Source organism: Balaenoptera ricei, chromosome 7 (assembly GCF_028023285.1).
Source record: "Balaenoptera ricei isolate mBalRic1 chromosome 7, mBalRic1.hap2, whole genome shotgun sequence".
Taxonomy (NCBI): Eukaryota; Metazoa; Chordata; class Mammalia; order Artiodactyla; family Balaenopteridae; genus Balaenoptera; species Balaenoptera ricei.
The window spans coordinates 86,468,453-86,494,339 of NC_082645.1; the positions used below are offsets into that span (position 1 = coordinate 86,468,453).

Consider the following 25,887-nt stretch of genomic DNA (forward strand, 5'->3'; position numbering starts at 1 on the left):
TTTTCCTAATCCTTCAGGGCCTGACGTGAAATTTAAAGGCATCTTTCACCCAGTTATAATTTCTCCTGATGGAATTGAAGAACTGAGTGTTGTAAACTATACAGATAATGGTGAGTTCTTAAGGTCCCTATTTTCTTAGTTAAAATGCATTAATCATCTTATTTGCTTTGCTCAGCAGACAAGCAAAAAAAGTCTTATTCATAATTATAATATACAAAGAGATTCCCTTGTAAGGTGATAACATTCTGGAGGAGGCTCAGGGAAGAATTCTCTATGATTATATGAGATACTAATTGTCTGAAGAGTCGGATTTTCACTGAAGAACTTTTATGTCTGCTGTATGAGGGAAATGTAACAACTCTTCAGTGAAGGGTACTGTGCTAAGTGCTGGGTAGAAGATAAAGATGAGGATCTTTGCTCTCCAGAAACACAGTAGTAACCAAACAAATTTACTTATTAAGCAGCTTACAAACTGGCTTTTCTATTTCAATAAAGGAAATTGATTTAATGACAATGATGAGAAGCAATGAAATGTGGGTTTGGAGTCTGGCTCTGGAGTCCAATTCCTGACTATGTCATATATTAGCTGAAAAACTTAGTCAAGTTACTTAACTGAATCTCAGTTTGTGTGGGGCTATTAATATTTCAAAGCTTTGTTAGAATTCAAGAAGATTCTGTGAAGCATTCAGCATAGTGCTTGACACAGTGAGTATTCAGAAAATTTAGCCTCCATGACCTCCATCACTGTCACCCTCCCCCCGTCACCAACGCCATCACCTCCTCCACCATCATCATTAACACCTCCATTACCAACCACTATTCCCACCGTCACCACCATGACCACCAGTAAGCAGGGTAGCATGTATCTAGCATAAAGATCCCATATCTGTAGTCTAAAATCGAATGGACATTTCCAGGTCAGCAATGATCACATTGCATTATCTACAAATGGTTTCATTTCAGGACTGACCTTAGGTGCCGCCCTCAGCCTGGCTCAGGTGAAGGACATCCTGGCTAATGTGATCCTGAAACTCCCGGAGGAGAAGACACAGATGTACCACGCTCTCCTGAAGCATTTGGGAACTCTGGCTGGATCCCAGATCAGGAACATGGCTGTATGTATCTGACGACAGTAACATCTAGTATGTGTCCCAGGAATGACTGTCCCTGATAAATCATGACATTTTCATTCTTTTGGAACAGACAAAAGGAATAGTTTTCCAAAGTCTTGCTTGATTCTTATTTTACCACTTGTGTCTTTATAATTACATAAGTGGAGTGAAAATAACCCATTATTTTAAAAAGTCTTTAGGGGGCCACATAGTGAGCAGACATCCAGATTCAGATCTGAACCCCCTCCTGGCCGTGGGCAACTGTACCCTCAACTTGCTATCAAAAGGTAAGTGACAACTCCTTCTTAGGGATTATTAAACCCTGTTCCTCCTACCCTTTTGCCTCTCTAGGGATGCAGGAAGTCCAGTTTTGAAAATTACTGTCCTTTATAATATTAATAATTCCTTCTGCCTTTCTGGATGCTTGGAAAGTTGGTCAGTCTGGTCCTAAATGCACACACACCCAATGTCTCCATCTCTTTCTTTTTGAGGACTTGTGCTAGATGTTTTCCCATACTTGTCACCTGACATCGACCAGTGTTTGTTAGTGTCCCGGTGTGATCTGAATAGTGGAGAGAACTCTAGGCTATTGACAACGATTGGGCCCCTTTGTCAGAGACTTTCTCCAGGCGGTACAGGAGCGTGTGACACCCACGTCATGCTCAAGCTGTCGTTGATGGAAGCCTGCAGACCTTTTTCTATTGAACAGTGCTTGGGCTTCATTCTATATTTATTTACTTGAGTTTTTTTTTTTTGAAACTAAGTCCAGGACGTTTCATTTATTTCTTTTAACTTTGTCGACAATTATTAGGAAGTTTTCATTGGTCCTCTATACATCTGTTTTGTTTTTTTTTTTCATTTAGAAATATGTACTAACTTTCTGTTAGCTGCATTGTTAAATGCCTACTCTTCATGTCATCTAAACCCCAAAATTATCTTAAGGAAGAAGATGTACATTCAGTTATCAATTTAAGTAACATCTTTTAAAAAAATCATTTATTGAGAAATAGGTTTTTGATGTAAATATGATCATCAAAAGCTTCTTAGCTTTATCCCAAAGTCCTATTTCATTATAGCTTTAAACAGTTCCTCCCCCCAATATACTGATTAAAGAACAGAAATTCTTTTGGTGCTGAGAAAAGATATAAACAAATAAGACTGCATCCCACTAGTATAAAAATTCATTAAAGGCAATTTATTTATTCACTACTGTATCAAGTAGGGTTCTTGGTTATAAATAAATGTTTGTTGAATGACTTTATTAGAATATCAAAAGGGATATTAATGTCCTCTCCCTTCTTACAAAGCTCAAAATGAATTGTGCTGTTCAGAAAGAGTGCTAAGGTCCAACTCTACCTGACCTCTGGTCTACTCTGCTAGATATTTTTATTTATAATCAAGCAAGGAAGGCAAAAAAAAAAAAAAAAGGTGGGCCCTAGATGGGAAGAAACATTGCAAGATGCCATTTCATGGTGAAAGAGTTTTAAACATAGGAAGAGCACTTTTTTTCTCAAACAATAAATTTCCTGTGATATTTGGTAGAATTATTTCCCAAGTTTTGGGATTTTGATTGTTTAATAGAACAGATTCCAGGGAAAGTGTCATTTCTTTCCACAGAAGGAAAACGACAGATTCCTTTAAATGAGCAGTTTCTCAGAAAGTGCCCCAGTGCTGACCTTAAGCCTGAAGAAATCTTGATCTCAGTGAACATCTCTTATTCGAGGAAGGTGAGAATGTCCTTTCAATTTCTTGGTTTTACTTGTGAGTGCACAGCTTGTTAATTCCAACATAGGGTGGGTTAAGAAAAGGTGTTGAGTGTTTGCAGTGGAGAATATGAGGATTTGTGAATAGTTATTTTTCACTTGTGTTCTGTAACCCCCATCATTGCTAGAACCTGGAGGCCTTTGACTCTGCCTTCCTCCCCAACCCTGCCCGTCACCACTCTCTCACTCTCTGTGTCTCTTTCTCCCTCCCCACCTTCCCCCCACCCAAACCAAACTCTAAAGTTACTTTCTTACAGATTTTTAAAAATTCTTTGTCCCGTGAGGCTTTTTCCTAAATAAGACTTGAAACTATACTTCTACTTATATCTTGAGGTTTTGAAGAGGCTATAAATTTGCAATAGAACTTAATGGTAAGAAGAAGGGCTTTGGAGTCAGACTCAAGAGTGAATCCTAGTTTTAGACCTACTTTGACCCTGAGCTAATTACTGAATCACTCCTAATTACAGATTCCTCATCTGTAAATGCGAATAATCAAGCTTGCCTTGGACGGTGTATGAATTTGCTAGGGCTGCCGTAATAAAGAACCACAGCCTGGGTGGCTTAACTACACTCTCACTTCTGGAGGCTGGAAGTGTGATATCAAGGTGTTGCAGGGTTGGTTTTCCCTGAGGCTTTTCTCCTTGGCTTTTAGATAACTATCTTCTCCCTGTGTCTCCATGTGGTTTCCCTCTGTTTGTGTCTGTGTCCAAATTTCCTCTTCTTGTGAGGACACCACCATGTTGCATTATCGCCCACCCCGATTATCTCATTTTAACTTAATCACCTCTTTAAAGACCCTATCTCCTGATACAGTCACATCCTGAGGTACTGGGAGTTAGGACTTCAACTTATCGATTTTGAGGGGACACAATTTGGCCCATAACAGAGAGTGTGACAAGGGTCAAATGAGGCAACATAAACAAACTGCCTTGTGCATAGTTGTCCCTCAGTGTGTGTCTACAGGTGCCACTTCACTTTTGCTTTCAGTGGGAGTTTGTGTCAGCCTTCCGACAAGCCCAGCGGCAACAGAACGCGCTAGCGATAGTCAATTCAGGAATGAGAGTTTTTTTTGGAGGAGGAGATGGCATCATTAGAGAGTTATCCATTGCATATGGAGGCGTTGGTCCAACCACCATCTGTGCAAAGAATTCCTGCCAGAAACTCATCGGAAGGTATGGATTCATGTCCTTAGTCTCCAAGTAATAGAGCAGCTCTTTTTGTGGTGTCATGTAATTACAAGAAGAAAAATGCTTACTACCTTTCTGTTTAATGACATGGAATTCCAATAAGATCTCATGATTATTCCCATGTGTCTTAGTGAATTCTGAAGTGGGCACCATACAGTTTGTGTGTGTGTGTGAACCCATCTCCCGATAGTATATAGACACAGTAAGCAAAGTGAGTAAATCTGCATTCTTTATTGTAAGAGAATAATTTACCATTATGAAAGATAGATTATGGGGGTTTGTTTTATAATAACTTGCTAAATGCACGTGCATACCTAACTTTTTTATTTCTATACGTAATACTAGTCGCCAATATTTCTTGAGCATTTACTAGGTACCAGTTAACATTTCAGAAGTAATAGACTAACGGTTTAAACCACGATCTTGATTGAGCCACACTGCCTGGGTCCAGATCTCAGTTCAACTCCTATAAATTATGTGATCTCTGTCAGCTTACTTAATCTTACAGTACCTCAGTTTCCTTATCAGTCAGGGAGATAATCACACCTCATAGGACAGTTGAGAGGATTAAATGAATGGATACATATAAGGTACGTAAAACAGAACCTGGCATGCAGTAAACGTTCTAGTGATATAGGGGGTAGTTACTCCTGGGCTGAGGACTTAACATGAGTTGTCATTTCTTTCTCACGACCATTCCAGGCGGTGTGTTCTACCATTACTGCCCTTTTACAGATGATGAACTGGGGGGCCCAGGCCAGACACCTCGAGAGTGGGGGACTGGGATTTGAACTTGGCTTGCCTGACTCTGGAGTTTGTACTCTTTTCCTCTTGCATTAAACTGTCGCTATTTGTCTCACAAGCTCACTGAGCCTGTGAGGTAGTGAGTCCTGTTGGGCTAGGAGTCTTCTCTTTTGACGCCCACAGGCGCTGGAATGAAGAGATGCTGGACGCAGCTTGCAGGCTGATTCTGGATGAAGTCTCCCTCCCAGGCTCAGCCCCAGGTGGGAGGGTGGAGTTCAGGAGGACTCTCATCATCAGCTTCCTCTTCAAGTTCTACCTGGAAGTGTCACAGATTTTGAAGAGGATGGTAAGTGGAACCGACCATGCGTTACCTTTCCCAGTCTTGGGGGCTCTGGGGATACGCAAAGTGGCGGCAACAACTCCCTGCCAGATAGCTGTAGAATAGAATAGAAAAGACAACCCACATCGGAGACTCACGGGCTTGCTGGGCGTATGGCAGGCCGTCTGTTGATGGGGTGAGTGTTTGGGGAAGAACGGCGAGTAGAGCACAGAGTTGTGCGGGATTTGGTCTAATACCACTCAGTTATTTTGTTTCTGACCTGTTGTATGTCTCCATGGTGTTCAGAAACTTGTTAACGATTTGAATGTATTTTCCCTTAGGAAAGCGTTTCTTCCACCTGTCGAGGTTTACCTTTGTACGTTTGGCTTTCTTCTCTGGGTTCAGCTTTGTTTTCTCTCACTTGTAAGATGGTAATGGCAGCCACTCCACAAGGTTATTGAGAAATGGGCCATCATAGGAAAAGGCTTCATATGGTCCCTAATGCTTCAGAGAACCATGGTGAAGACTGCCTACTGGGAGTCATAATCACAGTCGTAAGCATCTGGGCATTCCTTCACCTGGCCTCCCTTATGGCAAACAATTAGAGTTACAAGACTGTTGGCTAGGGAGGATACAACTAAAAAAAGTTTGGAATAAATTTGCTAGACCCAAAGGGAACTTCAACCATATTGGTTCATTAATCCCAAGCTACAATCAGCGGACCAAACTAGACTAGAAGCCAAGAACATTCCTCATGTGGTATAGAAATTAGTATGATCACTTTTTTTTTTTTTAAATAAATTTATTTATTTATTTATTTTTGGCTGTGTTGGGTCTTCGTTGCTGCACGCGGGCTTTCTCTAGTTGCAGTGAGCAGGGGCTACTCTGGTGCGGTGCGTGGGCTTCTCACTGTGGAGGCTTCTCTTGTTGCGGAGCACAGGCTCTTGGCACGCGGGCTTCATTAGTTGTGGCATGCGGGCTCAGTAGTTGTGGCTTGTGGGCTTTAGAGCACAGGCTCAGTAGTTGTGGCGCACGGGCTTAGTTGCTCTGCGGCATGTGGGATCTTCCCAGACCAGGGCTCAAACTCATGTCCCCCTGCATTGGCAGGCGGATTCTTAACCACTGCGCCGCCAGGGAAGCCCTAGTATGATCACTTTAAATTAGAGGCAGAGTTCTCTCTTATCATTGCTTCTGAAAGTATCTTCTCATTATACATGAGAACTAAGAACCAGAACAGTTGTATCAAAGTTTTTAGAATAGAAGCTTGAAATCATATATAAGTGACATATTGTTACTAGGTAATCAAAAGAGAAAAAGTAATAAAGCCAACTATAGACTCCTCCAATTAATAGCAAACTAATACAATTTATTGGATGAATCAAATGATATAAATTACAGCTTCCGTCTTGTAGTCTTTTACCTTCTATTCAATTTCCTCTATTAACATTTCTCTGCTATTAAAAATAATAGCCTTGGGCTTCCCTGGTGGCGCAGTGGTTGAGAATCTGCCTGCCAGTGCAGGGGACACGGGTTCGAGCCATGGTCTGGGAAGATCCCACATGCCACGGAGCGACTAGGCCCGTGAGCCACAATTGCTGAGCCTGCGCGTCTGGAGCGTGTGCTCCGCAACAAGAGAGGCCGCGATAGTGAGAGGCCCGCGCACCGCGATGAAGAGTGGCCCCCGCTTGCCACAACTAGAGAAAGCCCTCGCACAGAAACGAAGACCCAACACAGCCATAAAATAATAATAATAATAATAATAATAATAATAGCCTTTGTTGGCTTTAATTTTCTGTTAAAAATTTTAAATTGTAAAAAATAACCAATAGGTGCACTGTTCAAAGTCTTGCCTAAGGACCAAATGACCCACTTTTCCTCAACTCTAGGAAGTGTTCCTCCTGGGGCCCCAGAATGCTTACTGCTGTGAGGTAGTGGCAGAGATGCAGCCCGCCGCATTTTCTCTTCTTCCTGATTGGCCAGGTGGTACAAAGCAGAGCTTGATGCTCATTTGCAATGGTGTACCTTGGCTCTGACTTTTTCCTGGTTTAACTACTCTCTTCCTTTCCAATTATTTACTTAGCTTCTACTTTCCTGTTTTATTGGTTTGTAAGTCCTCAAATCATTTAGGAAGGCATGTGAAAGTATCATAAGAAACATAAAGATATTGGGAGTCAGTAATCTACTGTTTTCACGTGGCTCTTTGTAATATGTGGTCATACGTATGGACCTTCCAGAGTGTGTGTCCTGGAGGTCAGGGAGAACCCTGTTTCTACTTCCAGGATTCTGAATTAGGCAAGTACTTGACAAATGTTCGACTTTACAGTAGAGATGCTTGGTAAGAACCGTGCCAGCCTCCCTCCCAAGACCATTCTGGCATATTTTAAATATCTACAATGGTTCTACTTTTCAGGAACCTGTTCACTATCCTAGCCTTACAGACAAGTACGAGAGTGCTTTAGAAGAGCTTCATTCCAGACATCACTGGAGAACATTAAAGTACCAGGTTAGTGGCTTTTTTCTTCTTTTTAATTCAAAGGTCCTGGGCTAAAGCTTCTTCACTTATCTCTCAGTGATTGTCAAGATGTATTAGCCCAAGCTCCCCTTCTGGAGAACCCACAGCCTTCTTCACTGTTAATTAAAATTTCAAAATCAATGCAGTATTGTGATTAAAAATAAAGCTAGCAGTGGTAATTTTTTTAAATGTCTGTTTTCAACTTGAGGACTGTGTGTTTTGTTCTGTGACCTTGTACCACTGACATGAACAAGCTGCCTAGTATTCCACATGCTCTTGCCCTTGACAGTGTGGAAGTCAGAACACAACCAAAGTCAGAGCTGCTGATTTATTTTGTTTGAATGTGGAGATGCTCTGCTCCCCCAGTCCCCATTCTCCAAGTGTTTTCTCTGTGAGTTAGAGTTTTAGAGTTGAATCAAACGTAAGTTCTAAGAGCTAATTTCAAGGTCTCCTAGTGAAAGCTGCCTATTAGAACACAATTCCTCATGACTTTCAAACAGAATTTTCAGCTACAACATCATAAGAGTATTGCCTGAAGTCCTCCTATTGGTAAACTGGATAAGATTCAGTGCTTTTCCTTGAAATTGTTATCAAGAAACTTTACCTTGAGAGTTTTATTAAGTCAAGAACATGAAAAGGCTTTTTAAAGATTCTTTTTAAATAGATTCAGTTCATTGGATCTATTGTTGAATTTAGTTATAAAAGCTTACAGTATGTCATAACAAACAGTTCCCTGTTGGTATATATCTCTTCAGTTTTTAGGTTCAATATATTCAAAATTCAAATATGCCAAACTCCACTGAAAGTGTTGAAAGTGATCATTTTGAAAGTCAAAAATAGCTTCCCTCTTCCCCCGTGTAAAATACGACCACTGCAACGTTTGGCTTATTTATAAATACCCTAACATTGCCTTGACCATGGAATAAACTTCAACAACCACAGGAACAACAACAAATTAATAGGCTTTCAAATCATCCAAAGAAAAGTGATAATCTTCACATAGTTTGTTATTATAGATTGCAATACCAAGTTTTGGAAGTAGTGTATCTCTCATATATATGTTTTATTTTTGTTTTCCTCTGGGTTTTCACACATACACACACATGCGCGGGCACACACACACACACAAATACCCACATTGCTAGAGGAACTTCAGCAGTCATGACCAACATTTTTTTTCCCCAAATCAGTTAATTTGCTTAAAAGCCTTTTGACAGAGATCACCAGTTAGAGGAGACAACATTCTTTCCTCCATGGTATCTTTAGCCATATAACAAGCACAAGCAAGTAATCAAATACAACCACTTTCATTAGTAGATTCATCACAACTGGCTTTTTAAAAAAAAGTGTTATAGCTTCAGCTAAATTAATCAATTTTATATTTATAGATATATATATCAAAGATATATTTTGGGATTTATCTTCAACCTTTTGGCAGGCAGGGCTCACAGCAAGGTTTCAAAACACTTTTTTCCCAAAGCAGTGATGTGTTTCAGTATTTATAGTAAAAAGTATTATGTCATAGAAAACTCCCAGAGCCTATGTAGAGATCTATGAATGTGTTCCCTTAGTGTCTAAGCTTATGGATTACCTGGAAGTTTGCTCTTGAGGATAGAAAAAATCTCTTTGGATTAAAAAAAAAAAAGATGTGGGTGATTTTTCATTCAAATGTTGTTCAAATGGAGAACTCCACGCAGCACAGCGGGAATCAGTCCCTACCATCTGAAACAAACCGGACCTGATACATTTTTTTCTTTGGATCACCACCTCAGCTTCTCAGAGAAGAGGGAGAAGAAGCCTGCTGAGAGCATTTGGCCGTGAGGATGGGGCTGGTGTGCATTGGGGCTGATTCAAATCCCGGTTCATATTGCCTGAACCCCAACATGTAGAATTTTCTCTCATTTCCCCCCTTCCCCTACGTTTGTGGCCTAATGTCCACCTTTATTTAACGGTGCCTAGGCCAAGTTCTAAATTATTTTTCTTCATAATCTTCTGCTTTCTAGTTTATAAAGTCAGGATGAACACAACCACCACAAAACAAAACACAAAGACTTAGCCAATATTCCTTTTTTGGTGCATTGTCTTGTACTAACTACAGAATTGAAGTTTACATTTAAGTGAAGCAAATATGGGCTTTAAAACAAGAAACGTTTATCAGTAAGTATATATTTTACTGTAAAACAGTAAATTTTATATGAAATAGAAATAAGTTCAGAGCATCCTACACATATGTCTTATGCCAAATTCATTTGAGAAATGACTCTACTTTCTACATATAATTGTCAGGGAAAATTTGGCTGATATTTTACTTGTTGTCATTTATAGTATAAAAACAATAGGGTTTTTTTCCTCATTTCTCTAATAACCAATAAAAATGCTGAACGCGTTTTCAGATTACATGTGCCACTCTCCTTTTCCCTCTGACAGATCAGAGGTTTCTCCAGGTTCCTGCCTAGAGAACCTCTGATCTATCTCAAGCTGAAGGTTTAATTTTTGAGTCCCTCAAGGAGGTTGGCAGTGACTGACAACCATTCTTCTCGGGTCTCGTGAGCAGCAGAGGGGCTTGGGGAGGTGTCTTTTCACAGATACCTTTATGTAAAGTTCCCATCGTAACCATGCTGGCTTTCCTCCATTCATGGTATTTGGTAAATGGAATCCAAATGTTCAGAGAGGCAAAGAAAGCAAAACACCTGCATGAGAAGAAAACATGACAGTTGATCAGTGGGATCCCAGACAGCTAGGTTCTTTCCCTTCCATTCTGTGGAGCAAGAGCCTCAGAGCACTTTCGTTGAGCCAAGGGAAGCTTTGACTCTGGCAAATCTGCAGCTGTGATTGACATGAGCTGCCACTCTAGGTGGAATCAAACATCTCATGTATTGTCAATACGTACTAAGTAGGCTTTCTCAAACTGCACTTTCTGGGAATCAAATACAATTGTATTTACTTTTTAAAAATTTCTCAGATGCCTTACATGATCCTGAGCTGGAAACAGGTCAGCTTCTATGGCTTCTTTTCCTCTCAGTAGAGGTGTTGACCAGCGTGTGTTCTGTTGGTGCCTTTTCTGTCTTCCCTCCTGCTGTGTGATGTAGAGGAGCACTGAGAGGCTCATCTCAAAGACAGAGTCCGTGCCTCACCCAGGCTCAGGGTGACCCCGTGAACAGCAGTGTGGAGCAGCATATGGGGTGGGAAAGGGAGCCTCCATAGCTTTTTCCGGGCCTTACCTTGGCCGACCCTCCTCATGCCCAGGACTTCCTGAGAAAGCCTGGGGGGGTCTGGCCTCAGCCCTGGTGCCGGATGCAGTGCTGACCCCGCGAGTTGTGGACGGGGCAGCTCGGCACTGCTTCGCAGGCGGCTCCTCCTGCAGTGCTCCAGGCCCCAGAGCTGCCTTCTCCTTTGAGAGTAGCCTTTTGGGAGTGGCCGCTTGGCTGGCAACTTTCCTGGAATTTCCACCTCCCACAGTCCCATCACCAGCCCCCTCGGCAGCCCCAGCCTTGCCCCTGGTCTCTGAGCTTGGTCTATACCATGTCTCTTAACCCTTCTTTCTTCATACCTCCGATTCTTCTTCTCCCAACCAAGAAAGCTAACAACTCTCTCCTATTTAAAATACTGGAGGAGATGTTATGTTTCTTAATTTCGACTTTGGTTAATGAAGCATATTTCAGGTATTTATAAAACCAGTGGCAAGACATTTTACTCCGTGGGTCTCTAAGAAAAAGTAATATTAGTGAATCATTACTCAAAATGCAGCTTCCTTTGTCTTCATTCTTTATCAGGATTGTCTGAGTTATGAGTTTTACCAGTTATTTCTTAGACTTCCTCACTCAAAGTAGAAAATAAAAAAAGCTCTTGTGGTTGAATGCATGCACTCATTTTCTATAAACATGGTCATCAGGCTTTTCTGCAAAATAGTACATGTGCCATGCTTAGCTACAACAGTAAAATAATTTTGATAATAAAAGTTAAAGAAATACATGAACATTTGCAAGAGGACATCATTTTATATTGTCAGGAAGAAAGATTTATATTCATTTACTTACACAGATAGAATTTGCATTAGAGATGTTTGTGGTCTATATCAAAATAGTGGGGAAAAAAATAAGAACAACATCATGGCTATACATCCCAGTTTGCCTACTGAATTACTGAAATAGGCTTACTGTCCTGGTGTTATTAATAGTGACATTTTTATTTTCGAAAGTGTTCTGGTTTGGATGTAAATTATATAGCTCCCCTCTTATGAGAGATGTGCATAATATGATTATAAAAATGTTGATTATTGATTAAACAGAATGCAGACCCAAAGCAGCTTCCTCAAGACCCAGTTGGCCATCCCATCATGCATCTGTCTGGTATTAAGCATGCCACAGGTGAAGCCATCTACTGTGATGACATGCCTGCAGTGGACCGGGAGCTGTTCTTGACCTTTGTAACAAGCTCAAGAGCTCACGCTAAGATTGTGTAAGTGATAAGGTTTTTACCCAGTAGACAGAAATGATTGCCTTTTTGGCCAAGTCACATTAGTGAAAAGTAACGGTTTGAAGAGGATAAGCTATTTGTTGGCAATGTCCAATGTATTAGATTTGAAGTGAAATGGGATCAAAGTGTAGGCTTCACCACAGTTTGTCCCTCCGTATAATAACTTCATTGTCCCAGGAATTTTTTCCCAATTGTCTGGCATAGAACTATTGGAGGGTTTTGGATGTATCTTCCCTCTCTCGTATCTTATTCTCTGATTAAGCACGTTCTCTGTGGTCTGCAGGCTGCGGGGCCGCTCTGAGTAGCCCTGTTCTGTGTGTCCTCATCTAGGTCTGTGGATCTGTCAGAAGCTCTCAGCCTGCCAGGTGTGGTGGACATCCTGACTGAGGAACATCTTCATGGCATCAACTCCTTCCACCTTTTAACCAAACCTGAGAAACTTCTATCGACAGATGAGGTGCTGCATTTTTGCTTTCTGTTTTAAAAGTAACTTCCTCAGTTAATGACACTTCGTATTTTCTTAAAAGATAGCATTGAATTTGGCACATCATAAAGGATGCCAGTATTCTTTGAATGCTTATTATAAATCACTATATTCTAACAGTGAATTAGTTCAAAAATATTCATTTTCCACGTAAGTAAAAAGTTGACTAGTTATATAAAAGATACTCGAATGTTTTATATTTTCTAGTAGTAAGATCATGTGTTGCTTTCATACTTATGAAAGGATATATGAGAAGAGAATAATGACTTTTATTTGCTGATACTTTCCCTGAGAATCCCTTGCCATTGCCCCAGTCTCAGTCCAACGTCCAAGTTCAAGTGGTAGCTCCACCATGAAGTCTTTCCTTACCCTTTAATCCAGGAGTTCTCTCTCCCTCTCGGAACTCACTCTCTCTCATTCATTCATATGCCATGTGTTCAACAGGCATCTTTTAAGTGAGCACCTAGTGCCGTAGGTGAACAAGACCCCTGTGGTTCTTGCCCTTGCAGAACTTAAAGTCTGGAGGAGAAGGCAAAGTGGACCTTTATTGCACTTTCTATCTTATATTGAGCTTATGTATTTATGTCTATGTCTTACCGATTTCTCCTACCTAGTAAAATGCCTTGAGTGAGGGCCCACGTCTGATTCATCGGCATATTCCATACACTGCTTCCTACAAAGCAGAGTAAATGAGCAGAGGAACAGTGATAGCATTGTTGCCATTTGAACCTTTCAAATGATTAAAACATCGACTACTGTATCTCAGGTTATCAGAAAATGCAGCAAGGGCAGTGTCCAGAAGGTTTTCTGCATAACTCCAGATTCTCAGTTCAGTGTTTACCCAAAAGAGCTTTATCTTTTGGAAGAGTCCCTGCCTCTGGCTCTCACTAGCAGACTTAGTTGATAAAAATGAAAGTTTGGTGACTGAGAGTCTGAAGTCAAGGTTGAACCTCCCCCAAGGCAGAGGACAACGAGAACTATGGCCTTTGCGTAAATGTTAATTAACCAAGCAAAGCCCTCCTGGGCCCTGAGGTGTGTGCGCGTTGATTCTGAGCATCTTAGGGGCGTGTCTGTGTACCAGGTCACAGGGCAAGACCCACGTCTGTGGAGAGCGGAGAACAGAGCTGTTGCGAATGATTGCATCCGTTAGTTTCATTCCTTTTTTTTAACATTTGTCCTTAGCACGCTACATCTTTAAAAAATCGCTTCATTGCAGAAATTTTAAACACACACAAAAATAGAGACTATTACAATAAATCCCCATAGGCCCATCACCCAGCTCCAACCATTGTTAACACTTGCCATTTTTGTTTCATGTGTCTCCCCACTGCCCCCGCCCACCCGTACCCAACACACTTTTGTGTGTGTGTGCTGGATTTAACTTTTCTTTAACTACCATTTTTGTTTGGTGATAAAACTACTGTATGTTCATTGTAGAAAAGACCTAATAATCTAATGTCGTTCTTAAAAATGAGTGATTATGTTTTGATTTGGATCACAGTAAAAGGTGGGAAAGAGAATCAAAAGGTCGTATGACTTCTTCCAGTCCTGACTGTTTTACCTCTCTGGAGCCTTAGTTTTGTTTTTCCCCATCCGCTTTCTACCCTGGTCCCTGGGTGACCTCCTTAGGCCGCCTACCTACCCCACCTGCTGGTGAACCGGTGAATGCTCCGGGCTCGCTCTTGGCTCCTGTAGTCACTTCTCTCCTTGAAAAGCCTGTGCTCCACCACAGTTCAGGGCAGAGGTGTGCTCACCAGCAGTGTTGCGGTATCACTCTCTCCCTCCTTCCTCTCTGGGTGAGAGGGTCTGTGACCTTCTGATGCTGCCGGTTCATGAAGGAGAAGCCACCTCTCAGAATGGCCCAGATCGTGGTGTGGCAACCCCAGGTCAAACCACGGGACTGACTCTTCTGCTGTACGTGAGGCAGCCTCAGACCTGTCCCTCTTCAGCCACCGCTGCCAATGATGCAGTGCAAAGACCTGCACTCTCCCAGTGCCTGAGGTCAGCAGGCCAACTCTGACAAATGTGCTTCCCTACCGAAGCCTTCGTTAACCACAGCACTGCGGTTAAGTCACACGCGAAGGGGTCATTTACTGTGTGTCTAGCTCTGTGCTAGCAGGGACGGGGGAAATGAACGAAAGGAGAGGCCCTGGTGCCTGGCCTCCTTGGGAACAGAGGTCTTTTCTGTGTTGTAGGTATTTTGCGTGGGTGAGCTTGTCTGTGCCGTGATTGCTGATTCCGAGGTTCAGGCAAAGCGAGCTGCGCAGCGAGTGAAGATTGTCTACCGAGATTTGGAGCCGCTGATCCTGACCATCGAGGTAATGAGTTCAAAGGTGGGGCCAGAAGAGCAGATTTCAGTGGCATATCACTTAAAATGCTTTTGACTGCAGAAACAGGAAAGACCATCCAACTCAAAGTGGCTTCCAAAAAACAGGGGCTTTGTTGGCTTCAAACTCTCTCAGTGTTAGCAAGAAAGCTGATCTTCTGCCTCTCCTCCTTGCTGCCCATGGTACAGGCTTTATCTCCTGTGGTGACAGGTTGGCAGCCAGGAGCTTCCAGTTCACGTCCAATAAGCAAGAAAGAAAGCCATTGTCCCAACATCCCACGAGTCCTGGGAACCAGCCTCATCAGGCACTTAGGTCACATGTCCCTCTCTGGATTCATGACTGGCAAGAACTGGTGGTTACTGCTGGTGGGGGGTGGTCAGATTTCTTTGCGGTTTATGGGCTGTGTGGGAGAGTGATGGAGACCTAAACAGAAATCTGAGCACTATTTGGAAGGGGACAGGTGAAAAGAATGCTGGATGGGTAACCAACAATGTTCAGGAGAGGGGACACACCCTAGGACTCCATATACACCTTCACCCAGACTCTTTCAGGTACACAGTGAGAACCGACAAGATGCTCTATGAAGCATATATTGGTGACACTAGTTTCAGATCCTTTAATGCATATCTTAAGTAAGTATGAGAAATAGATCCTATGATGCCTACAGCTATTTTGGCAACTTAAACAAATTGGGGAACTGCATTTCCTATCCTGTTTTTTAAAAAGGATTTTGAAATTTATAAAGGTTTTCAGACTCATCTCCATGAAATGATGTGAGTAATCTTCTGCATATATTTCATTGGTTCTTATAATTGACTAAGTAATAAAAGCATGAAAGTTGGGAAAGCATCATGAATAGATTAGATTCAGCACATACAGACTCAGTGTAATCTCGGAATACAATATTATCTCCACAACATAATAAATAAATTGGTCTCTAGGTGACTAGCATGCTCTGAGGCAGAAAATAAGGAAATGAGTTGGCCAAGGTTAGTGTCTCCAGGAGAACTTGGCCTTGGGTATGTTTCCTATCATGCTGCTTTATGCCAGGGAACATAGAGTTTGTTTCTGGACAATGTCCTCAGTGTTCTGAAATTAAAATAAAATCATGTCAAGGAGACAAAAATATAAAAGTTTAGTTGGAGTCAAAGAGTGATTATGCTTTCCACATTTTCCTGTCCAGTTTCAAATTCAAACATTCTGTTCTCTTAAACTGTTTTCATTCATATGTTGCCTGCTCTGCTTGCTTACTTTATACATTCCTTCCTCAACATTGTGTTTCAGAGTTAGGCTTACTTCTTAGTAAGAAATTATGTCCGTAATACTTTATCAAAAATCTTGTTTGTAATTCTTTGCCCAATTCCAGTAGCTAAATATCTTCCCTTCCCCCTCACCCCGCTTTCCAGCCAAATAAAATTCCAAATAAGCAAATAGATACCACTCTCTTCCCACCCCTTCCCCCCCAACTTGGACCGGCACATCTCTAATTGTCTGCCAGAGAATCCCAGCATCAAATACCAAATTTTGACATCGTGGAAAAGAGCTACCGCATGTTTATATCAGAGGTTAAGCTCTCCAAGGTTAATCAACTAATCAAGTAGATTTAATCAAAGTGTATAGCAAGGAAATATGCCCTGCTCCGTACGCATTACAGTGCTTTTTATCACTTTGCTGACCAAGAAATATTCAGGAAATTAGCTCCAAGCAAGCAGAGCAAGCAGCAAGGGAAGTAGAAAAAGATTAAACTTAAAAAAAAAATTGGAGCAAAGCAGCAAGGGAAGTGGAAAAAGATTAAACTTAAAAAAACAATTGGATTTATAAAACTTAATTTCTGTTTTGAACCTAGGATATCTGAGTCTGAGATTAATAAGAAAATCATATGAATTGATTCCATTAGGAAGTGTGTTATCAATCAAAATAGGATAAAAACAAGGGGATCTCCATCACTATCACTACTGTTTAACCTAGCTTATGCTTTTTTGAATTTTTAATAGTTTGAATGGGGAAACGCTATCTAAACTCTTGGCTCACGGGGTCAGGCTGATGACCATGGTGAGAAAACTATGCCCCCGACCAGAATCTCTCATCAATCGTCATGGTCAACAACGTGACCATAGCTAATACCTAGAGTTCTCTGTGTGTTTACCTTGTTCTAAGCAGGCTTCCTACATTAACTCACTAAATGCTCACAACAATCCTATGAGGTAAAAACTGTTATTATCCCCATTCTGATGCAGAAACTGAAAGACACAGTTACCCAAGGTCCAACAGCTGGTCAACAATAGAAGCGATCCACAGACACTCTATCAAAGACCCTTGGCCCCATGGTAGTAGAAAAAAACCATCCCACTTTTTGAATGGAGGAAATGGCAGGATCACAATAGAACATCCCGTAAGGTATACTGATAGGTCTAGACACCGATTGGTGGCCAGAGGGAACCAGAGTTAGGAGAATCCCTAGCTGCCAGCAGGCTGGAATTTCATGGATGGACAATAATCCATTGTAGAAATGCTGGCAGGAGCTGGCATGTCACGTTTGCCAAGGACCCAGGGATTACAGCAAGATGAATTCCTAAGGATAGGTAAGAAAACCAACCTAGATTATTATAGCTACATCCCTGATTATGTGTACCTACTACTGTACCCCTTCAGTAGGCATCTGGGAGAAGCCATTAGGAACCAGAATATATGTGGATTTGTGGTACCCACTCTGGACTTGTAATGGAATCTTTCTTCCAGGGCTGGAGGTCCCAGGTGCAAATGCTGTACTCATACCCCCAAAGGAGGAGCTTGGGGCTGGCAGGCAAGGCCACCATGTCCTTATCACTAGAGTGTCTTCAGCTGACACTGACAGAGCACTTATTAAATGCTGTGTAAGCTCTCTCATGCCTCATTTCATTCTGTTCTTTCCACAACCCTATTGGAGCTATGTGCACAACTCTACCTGCATTTTACAGATGAGGCTCAAAGAGGTGAAGTAATAGACCCACAGTCAAACAGCTGGTAAATGGAGAAAATGGACACAACTCCGACTGGGTCCAGAGCCCAAGATCTAAACCCCTGTGCCTTGTTCCATTGGCTGCATAACATGGGCTGTGGAATGAAAAGAATAATCTGCCTGGAAATATTAGTTCCGTAATGGGACCACCTGGTGCTAGGTGTTTTCTAAGCATACTTTTTTTTGTTTTTTTTTGATGCGGACATTTGCATTTGCTCCATGGGGAGTCTTTCTGCAGCCTGGTTCTCAGCTCAGCTCATGCGATTCCAGAGCAAGAGAAGCGCTGCGCAGACTCAGACGATGCAACATCACATGTGGCTACTGCTGTCGGGCTGGGTCTCTTGCCCCGGGGGCCTCACTTTTCTGTTCTCTTTCTAGGAGGCTATACAACACAAGTCCTTCTTCGAGCAAGAAAGGAAACTGGAGTATGGAAATATTGATGAAGCATTTAAAATGGTGGATCAAATTCTTGAAGGTAAAACTATCTGAAAAGAATGATGAGAGAGGAAGCAACCCTGGCCTGCCCAGTTGTTATACAGGTGGTGTCTGTTTTCCTGAAGGTCCGGAAACTGAGGCTCAGAGTGGTTAAGGAGCAGGACCACGGTCATACAACAGCCACTAAGCCACGAAGCACTGTGGATTGATAGCTTTTTTAAGGCTTTCCAAAGCCCATGTTTCTTTCTGTTTCATCCTTTCTGACTTCTCCCTCCCCCCTCCATCTCTGCTTTCTCCTTCCTTTCTTCTTTCCCTCCCTGTCTCCTTCCCCCACTTCCTTGCAGACTTCCTTTAGTTATGTATATATGTAATGAAAATTAAATTTCCCTCTTGGAAATCAGTTGATTTGAACTTTCCAATAAATTTTTTGTAACTTTTTATTTTGAAATAGTTTTAAATTTCAGAAGAGTTGCAGAAACATTAGAGAAACTCTTAATTACCCTTTACCCAGATTCCCCAATAGACATTTCATGACACTTGCTTTATCATTCTCTGTGTGTGTGTGTCTCTGTCTCTGTCTCTCTGCCTGTCTGTCTATCTGTCTGTCTCTCTACATATATAGAGAGAGAGACATATACACACACACACACATTTTTTTCTGAGGCATTTGAGAGTAAGTTACTGACTTGATGCCTCTCTCCTCCTAAATACTACAGTGTCCATTTTCTAAGAACAAGGATATTATCTTACATAAACATACAGTTTTTAAAATCAGAACATTAACATTGACATAATACTATCATTTAATCTACATACTTTATTTGAATTTTGCCATTTGTCTTAGTGATGTCCTTTATAGCAGGAAAAAAAATGATTTACCGTGGGTCTTAGATATGCCCTGCTGTCATACTGCTGTGCTGTAAAATCCTTCCCTAACGCCTGTCATGCAAGATCTGATTAACCCAGATGTGTTGCTGGGTGGGTATGGGCTGTCTGTACCATATCTCAAGGCAGAGAATAAGTCATTTGCATCTCCTGTCTTCAAGTGAATTTCCAGGATATTAGCCTCAAGTGCATGCTAGATGCTACCATCTCCTTAATTTTTCTCTCCAACCCTGATCTCAAGCACAGGAAGAGTCCTAAAACATACCATCCCAGAGCTGTGCCATATATAATCAGTCAGTCCAGCCACTGAGCTGAAAGCCTATCATGTCTCTTCACTCCATGGCTGTATAAAACCTGAAGCTTCTCGGAGCTGGAGTAGATAATGTCACCTGGAAGCTGTAGGAAAGACACCTTGTACTGTCACCCTGCCAGTATTCCTTGGCATCCTGTCTTACTAGCTGTGTGACTTTGCAGGGCACTTCTCTGGGCTCAGTCTCCTTGTTTCAAAATCACATGGATAAAATAATACTGACCTCAGTGACCCATTATGAAGATTATAAGAGATAATACATGTGTGCTTGGCACAGAGCTTGGGGCATAGTAAGAGAGCCATAACTATGAACAATAATTATTATTAGGTTTGGATATTTTTGTTGTTCTGTAGAAAAGGTTGTCTATTATTGAGGGAACACACCGGCAGGTGTTCATCTATCAAACCCAATGTTGCCCAGTTTTTCACACTAGAAGATGCTTCCAAGACCTGCCTGGAGATTCCTGTGTGCTTTTCTTGGAATTCTGGAGTTGAAAGACCCAGGGTAGCCCAGGAATCTGTTTTTGACAAATTTTAATTGTGCTCCAGGTGATTCTTAGGATTAGTAAAATCTAGCAAACATTCATAGGGTGAGTTTGTTTTGTGGGAGAAGAGGAGGAAGGAGCATTTTTGCACAGAGAGTCCCTGGCGAGAGCATCTTGGAAATATCAATATTTAGGGAAGTTCCTCCACTTGTGCCATAAAATGTCCTTGCTCTGTTCTTTCCATAATATGTTTGTGTGAGAATTCAGTTATTGTATATTTACTCAACATCTTATTTAATTATTTGATTTAGTTAGGTAAAAGTTGTTCAATCTGTCTCTTACTTGAATTTTAACTTCCTATACCCTATCGATAAGTATAAAAGTGAACAGGAAGCTCTAAAAGGGACATATATACTACTTTTAAGTTTTCATCCTCTTGACTCACTGGTTTGAGGGGTTTTATTCTTACTCTGCAGTTGTCATTTGAATGAAGAATTTTTGACTACTTGTTTCAATGAGAGATAACTGGAGGTACTAATCATTACAGCACTTAATTGCCCCTTAGGAAAATAGATGCTCCAAGAAAAAGAGTATTTAAAAGATTAAATATGTCGAGAATCACATCAAGTCTTAGACCGTGTTCTTGAAGGGAATGATATTATTGTTGGCTTTTACCAACTGTGCAGATGTATCTCAGCCCTACGTAACACTGGTGTCGTAGCCCTAGAGGGGCATTAAAGAACACGGTTTACAGATGAGTTACAGATGAGCTAAGTCTAGAGAGACAGACAGTTGACCAGGAATCAAATCTATCTACGTTTCCCACCTCTGAAGTTAGCATTCTCTCCTCTGCATTATGCCACTTCCCATTCATCTCTTTAAAATTCTGTGATCTTGGTTGAGCTTTACACTGACAATCTCTGTAGCAGGATTTGCAGGAGATCTCGAAGCCCTGAAACTGGGATTGTCTTCCCCACACCCTGTCCTGTTGGGCATAGTACAGAGAGACTCCTTATCTTAATGGCTTTTCATCTTTAAGGAACTCATTAAAATGTAAATACGCCTAAAGGAATCATTCCTAAACCCATACTGGGATAACGTTTTATCTCAGGGATTAGTTGAACAAATTGGTTTCCAACCGAGAGAGTTGAGAGCAACACCGTGGGGTGAGGAGAGGGCACCGTGGGTCCAGGGCTAGGGGGCTGGGCAGCGCAATGTAACAAGGCCCTAAAACATTGCCTACCTTACAGGTTTAAGTAGAAACAGCTCTGTCTAATACTTTTTAGCTCTGTATTTTTTTCAATGAAGTAGATACTTAACCAAATTAATTCTGAGTGGACAGGTGAAATCACTAATATTGTAAACCATGAATTTTAGCCTCCTGACAAATGGGTGTTTCAATGTACATTTTTGGTAAGAGCTTAGATTGAAATTGAGATCTGGGTTCTTGACATTTTAATTTTTATGTTTTATAAAAGAAGTAGAATCTGTTTATTCTCCTGTACTCTTTCTTTACTCAGATTTTGGATGAGATAGGAAGTCCAGATTCTAATACAAAAGATTTCCTTGGGAACCTCCCTCAAATAATTTACAAATCACTCTTATTGGGTACCTTTTTAATTTTTAAAAGTTCTGCTTTCCACCTAACATGATGACTGACGTTGTCGTATTGTGTTGTTTTTTCTTACTTCTGTTTTTCAAACAGTTTTTAGAATTCCACTTTGATTTATGAATAGTGGTTTGAGTGTACCTCTTTGTGAATTTTTTTAGTGGTAGTTCTGGAAGTGAAATTTAAATTACAGTATATCTGGTAGCAACACATTATCAATTTGAGTAAAGTATAGAAACCTTACATCCCTTTACATCCCTTTCCTCTCCCTTATTTAAATACAATTGTCTTAAAAAATTTCTTCTACATGCATTGAAAATCACATGAAGCAATGTTATAATTTTGTTTCAAATACAATTTAGAAAACTCAAGAGGAGAAGGAAAGTCTATTGTGTTTGCCCATAGTTGTCTGCTTACCATTGCTCTCTCACCTTCCTGATGTTCCAAGATTCCTTTAAAAAAAAATAATAATTTCCTGTTTGTTTCAAAAACTCTTAGCCAATCATTCTTTTTTGATAGGTCTGTTGAAGACAAACCCTCTCAGCTTTCCTTCATCTGAGAATGTCTTTTTCATTTCTTTTTTATCCTTGAAAGGTATTTTCACTGGATATAGAATTCTGAGTTGATAGGTCTTTTAGCACTTGAAGAAAGATGTTGTACCAGTTCTTCTGGCCTCCATGGTTTCTGATGAGAAATCTGCTGTCTTTTGAAGTATTTTTCCCCAATAGGAGAGGCAGTGTTTTTCTCTCTCTGCTTTCAACATATTTTGTTTTTAGTTTTCAGAAGTTTGACTGTGATGTGTCTTGGCATGAATTTCTTTGGTTTATCTTCTTTGGGATTTACTCAGCTTCTTAAATCTGTAAGTTGGTGTCTTTTACCAAGTTTGGGAAATTTTCAGGTGTTACATCTTCAAATACTCGATTTTAATGACACAAATGTTCATACTTTAATTTTAATCACAAATGTTTCTGAGGCTCTGCTCATTTTCTTTTCAGTCTATTCTCTCTGTTGCTCAGGTTGAGCAATTTCTATTGTTCTGTATGCTTGTTCCCTGATGATTCCCACTGTTCTCTCTATTCTGTTGTTGAGCTCATCCACTGAGCCCCTTATATTTTGAGTGTTGTATTTCTTAGCTCTAAAATTTCCATTTTGTTCTCTTATATCTTGTTTCTTTGCTGAGATTTTCTATTTTTTTTCATTTGTTCCAAGTGTTTATGTAAATTAAAACATTTTTATGATGGCTGCTTTAAAATCCTTGACAGATAATTCCTACATCTGTGTCATCTCACTGTTGGCATCTGTTGATTGTCTTTTCTCATTCAAGTTGAGTTCTTGGTATGATGAATGATTTCTGATTTTATCCAGTTCACTTTGGATATTATGTTGTAAGACTTTGGATCTTATTTAAATCATCTATTTTACCAGAACTCCTCTGACCCTGGGTTGGAAGGAACGGGGGGTGATGTCTTGTTATTGCCAGGTGGAGCATGGAAGTGCAGGTTCCCTGTAGGGTCCCCATTAACACCACCCCAGTGGAAGTTTTGGGGTACCTCATCACAGCTTGATAAGGGTGGAAGTCTAAGCTCCCCACTCAGCTTTTGCAGACAGAGATAGGTGTGCAGTTTTTTCTGTAGTGTTTGGCTAGAGCAGAGTAGGTATTGCATAAAAGTTTTCTGTCTTGATAGGCTTCTGCTTTCCTGGTCCTTTGGCTAGAGAAAGTAGGCTTTTCTTGGGGGATTTTTTTTTCTCTTTGCCTGTTGGTGTTTCTGGATTTCTGCTTCCCTGGCACCAAGTCTGGGATATATGAAGCAAACAATAACAAAACCCACTGAACTCAACATTCTGTCTTTCCTTGGGTCCCAAAGTCCCTAGCTGGTTTGCCTTCTCCTCTACTTTTCAGAACCTTCTTATGTTTCTTTTATTACATATAGTGTCCAGAATTGTTAGCTGTACTTAGAAGAAGGAACAGGGAGAAATGCATCTACTCCATCTTGTCTTGGAACCAGAATTCTCCTGCTATAGTATTTTGACTCTGAAAAGTCACGCATCTTTCCCTCTCACTCTGAGACCTACCGTGCTGGCAGACATGACACATTCCCCTGCAGAACTCTACTTCAAATATGCAGGTATAATAAAAGCTAAATATTGTTGTTTGTGGCTCTGCACCATGTAGCCCACTGCCCCAGCAGAAGCACTGTCGGTGGAATTTCTCTGTAATGAGATAACACATGGGGGGTGCTACCTGTCCTATCTGACTGCCTCCTTGACTGGAATATTTTCCTCTAACAGGTGAAATACACATGGGAGGTCAAGAACATTTTTATATGGAAACCCAAAGCATGCTTGTTGTTCCCAAAGGAGAGGATCAAGAAATTGATGTCTACGTGTCCACACAGTTTCCCAAATACATACAGGTAATGTGGGGGCCATTATGGAGGGGACATGGCTAAGTGGTTTCTGTCAACAAGATATACCAGGAACAATTTAGAACATTTTAGAAACTGAAGGAGTTTGGAATACTAATAGCCATATCCATTTGGGTATTAATAACCATACAACTTTAAAACTTTTAAGATGGTATTATGAAAGTAATGGCCTTCTGTTTGTGGATCTGTAACTTTAAAACCAGTTATGGGATCAGCCAGTCTCTTTTTCTATACTCTTGGCACTGTTAAGAACACGAAAGAAATGATGACTATAGTCAACACTGCTGTATTATATATGAAAGTTGTTAAGAAACAGATCCTCAGAGTTCTTGTCACAAGGAGAAATTGTTTTCTTTTAATTGTATCTATATGAGATGGTGGATTTTAACTAGACCTATTGTGATAATCAATATGTGGAAATCAAACCATCATGCTGTGCACCTTAAACTTATACAGTGATGTATGTCAATTATTGCTCAACAAAACTGAAAAAAACCCCAAAATTTAACAAAGAAAGGCCTGCCCTCCAAAACTTATAGTCACCTAACTCACATGAAGCAATTAGGAAATAGTATGGGGCAGAATGCAACCAGCAAAGTCAGAGTTTACATAGGTGGAAGAATTAAGAGAATGGAGGTTTGTGAAGCCCAAGAATCATCCAGGTAGTCTCATGAAGATGAAGTCTTAAGCTGGGATTTACAGTGAGAATGAGGTTTGTCTAGATGGTGAGAAGAGAAGCCATTTCCAGGGAGTTCCACACCAAGATCAAGTGCCACTCATTCATTCATTCATTCATTCATTCACTTGTCCCTTCTGCAAACACTTTTTGCCCGTATGTCCTATATGCCAGGCAGCATGCATGTAAAGAAGGAGGAGTAGTACGAAGACTGCCCAAGCTGGATGTGCCTGGGGTGGCTAGTTTAAGCATCAGGGTGAAAGTAAGGGGAATAAACACTGGGGTCTTGATTCAGTAGGTCACAAGGAGCCCGTATCATTACCAGAGCAAGTAGGAATGTGGGAATGTGGAGAATGAGGCCTCTTAGAAGGTGGAACACTAAGAAGGATCAGGTGAATTCCATTCCATTCCTGTTCTGCCTCTCACTCCCTGTGTGACATTGGTCCCATCACTTCATTCCTCTTGGGCTCCCCATGTATAAAAATGAGTTATTAAGACTTAATGACCTGGACTTCCCTGGTGGCGCAGTGGTTAAGAATCCACCTGCCAATGCAAGGGACATGGCTTCAAGCTCTGGTCCAGGAAGATCCACATGCCACGGAGCAACTAAGCCCGTGCGCCACAACTACTGAGCCTGTGCTCTAGAGCCCATGTGCCACAACTACTGAGCCCACACGCCTAGAGCCCGTGCTCTGCAACAAGAGAAGCCACCACAATGAGAAGCCCACGCACCGCAACGAAGAGCAACCCCCACGCGCCGCAACTAGAGAAAGCCCACGCGCAGCAACAAAGACCCAACGCAGCCAAAAATAAAAAATAAAAATAAGAACAAATAAATAAATAAATAAATAAATTTATAACAACAACAACAAAAAAGACTTAATGACCTCAAACATTAGGATGGCAAGGAAGAGCAAGGCCTACATCCAGGGAAGACCCACCAGCCAACTGAATCCAAATGGAAGGTGAGGAGTGCTCATTCTCCAGTGGAGACAGTGGTGTGCAGGGAAAAGACCCAGTCTGAGAGAGGCTTGGAAGGCCACGGAATCTCACTGCTGCAGGAAACATATCCCTAGGGGTTAGTCTGAAAAGGATACCTTGGGTGTAGTTCATGGGGAAAAAATTTTTTTTAATTTTAT

The 25,887-nt window shown here is 41.1% G+C and overlaps 1 protein-coding gene across 3 annotated transcripts in view; it reads left to right on the forward strand.

The window, feature by feature from the left end:
- AOX1 (aldehyde oxidase 1) overlaps nt 1-25,887 on the forward strand; it is a 73,794-nt gene that overhangs the window by 18,003 nt on the left and 29,904 nt on the right. For all 3 annotated transcript variants that reach the window (XM_059928429.1, XM_059928430.1, XM_059928431.1), the window contains 12 exons: nt 18-110; nt 964-1,115; nt 1,306-1,399; nt 2,730-2,839; nt 3,863-4,047; nt 4,990-5,152; nt 7,536-7,628; nt 11,926-12,095; nt 12,444-12,570; nt 14,793-14,915; nt 18,301-18,397; nt 23,936-24,060. In XM_059928429.1, coding sequence (XP_059784412.1) covers nt 18-110; nt 964-1,115; nt 1,306-1,399; nt 2,730-2,839; nt 3,863-4,047; nt 4,990-5,152; nt 7,536-7,628; nt 11,926-12,095; nt 12,444-12,570; nt 14,793-14,915; nt 18,301-18,397; nt 23,936-24,060 — 1,532 coding nt within the window. The remainder of the gene's footprint in view (nt 1-17; nt 111-963; nt 1,116-1,305; nt 1,400-2,729; nt 2,840-3,862; nt 4,048-4,989; nt 5,153-7,535; nt 7,629-11,925; nt 12,096-12,443; nt 12,571-14,792; nt 14,916-18,300; nt 18,398-23,935; nt 24,061-25,887) is intronic.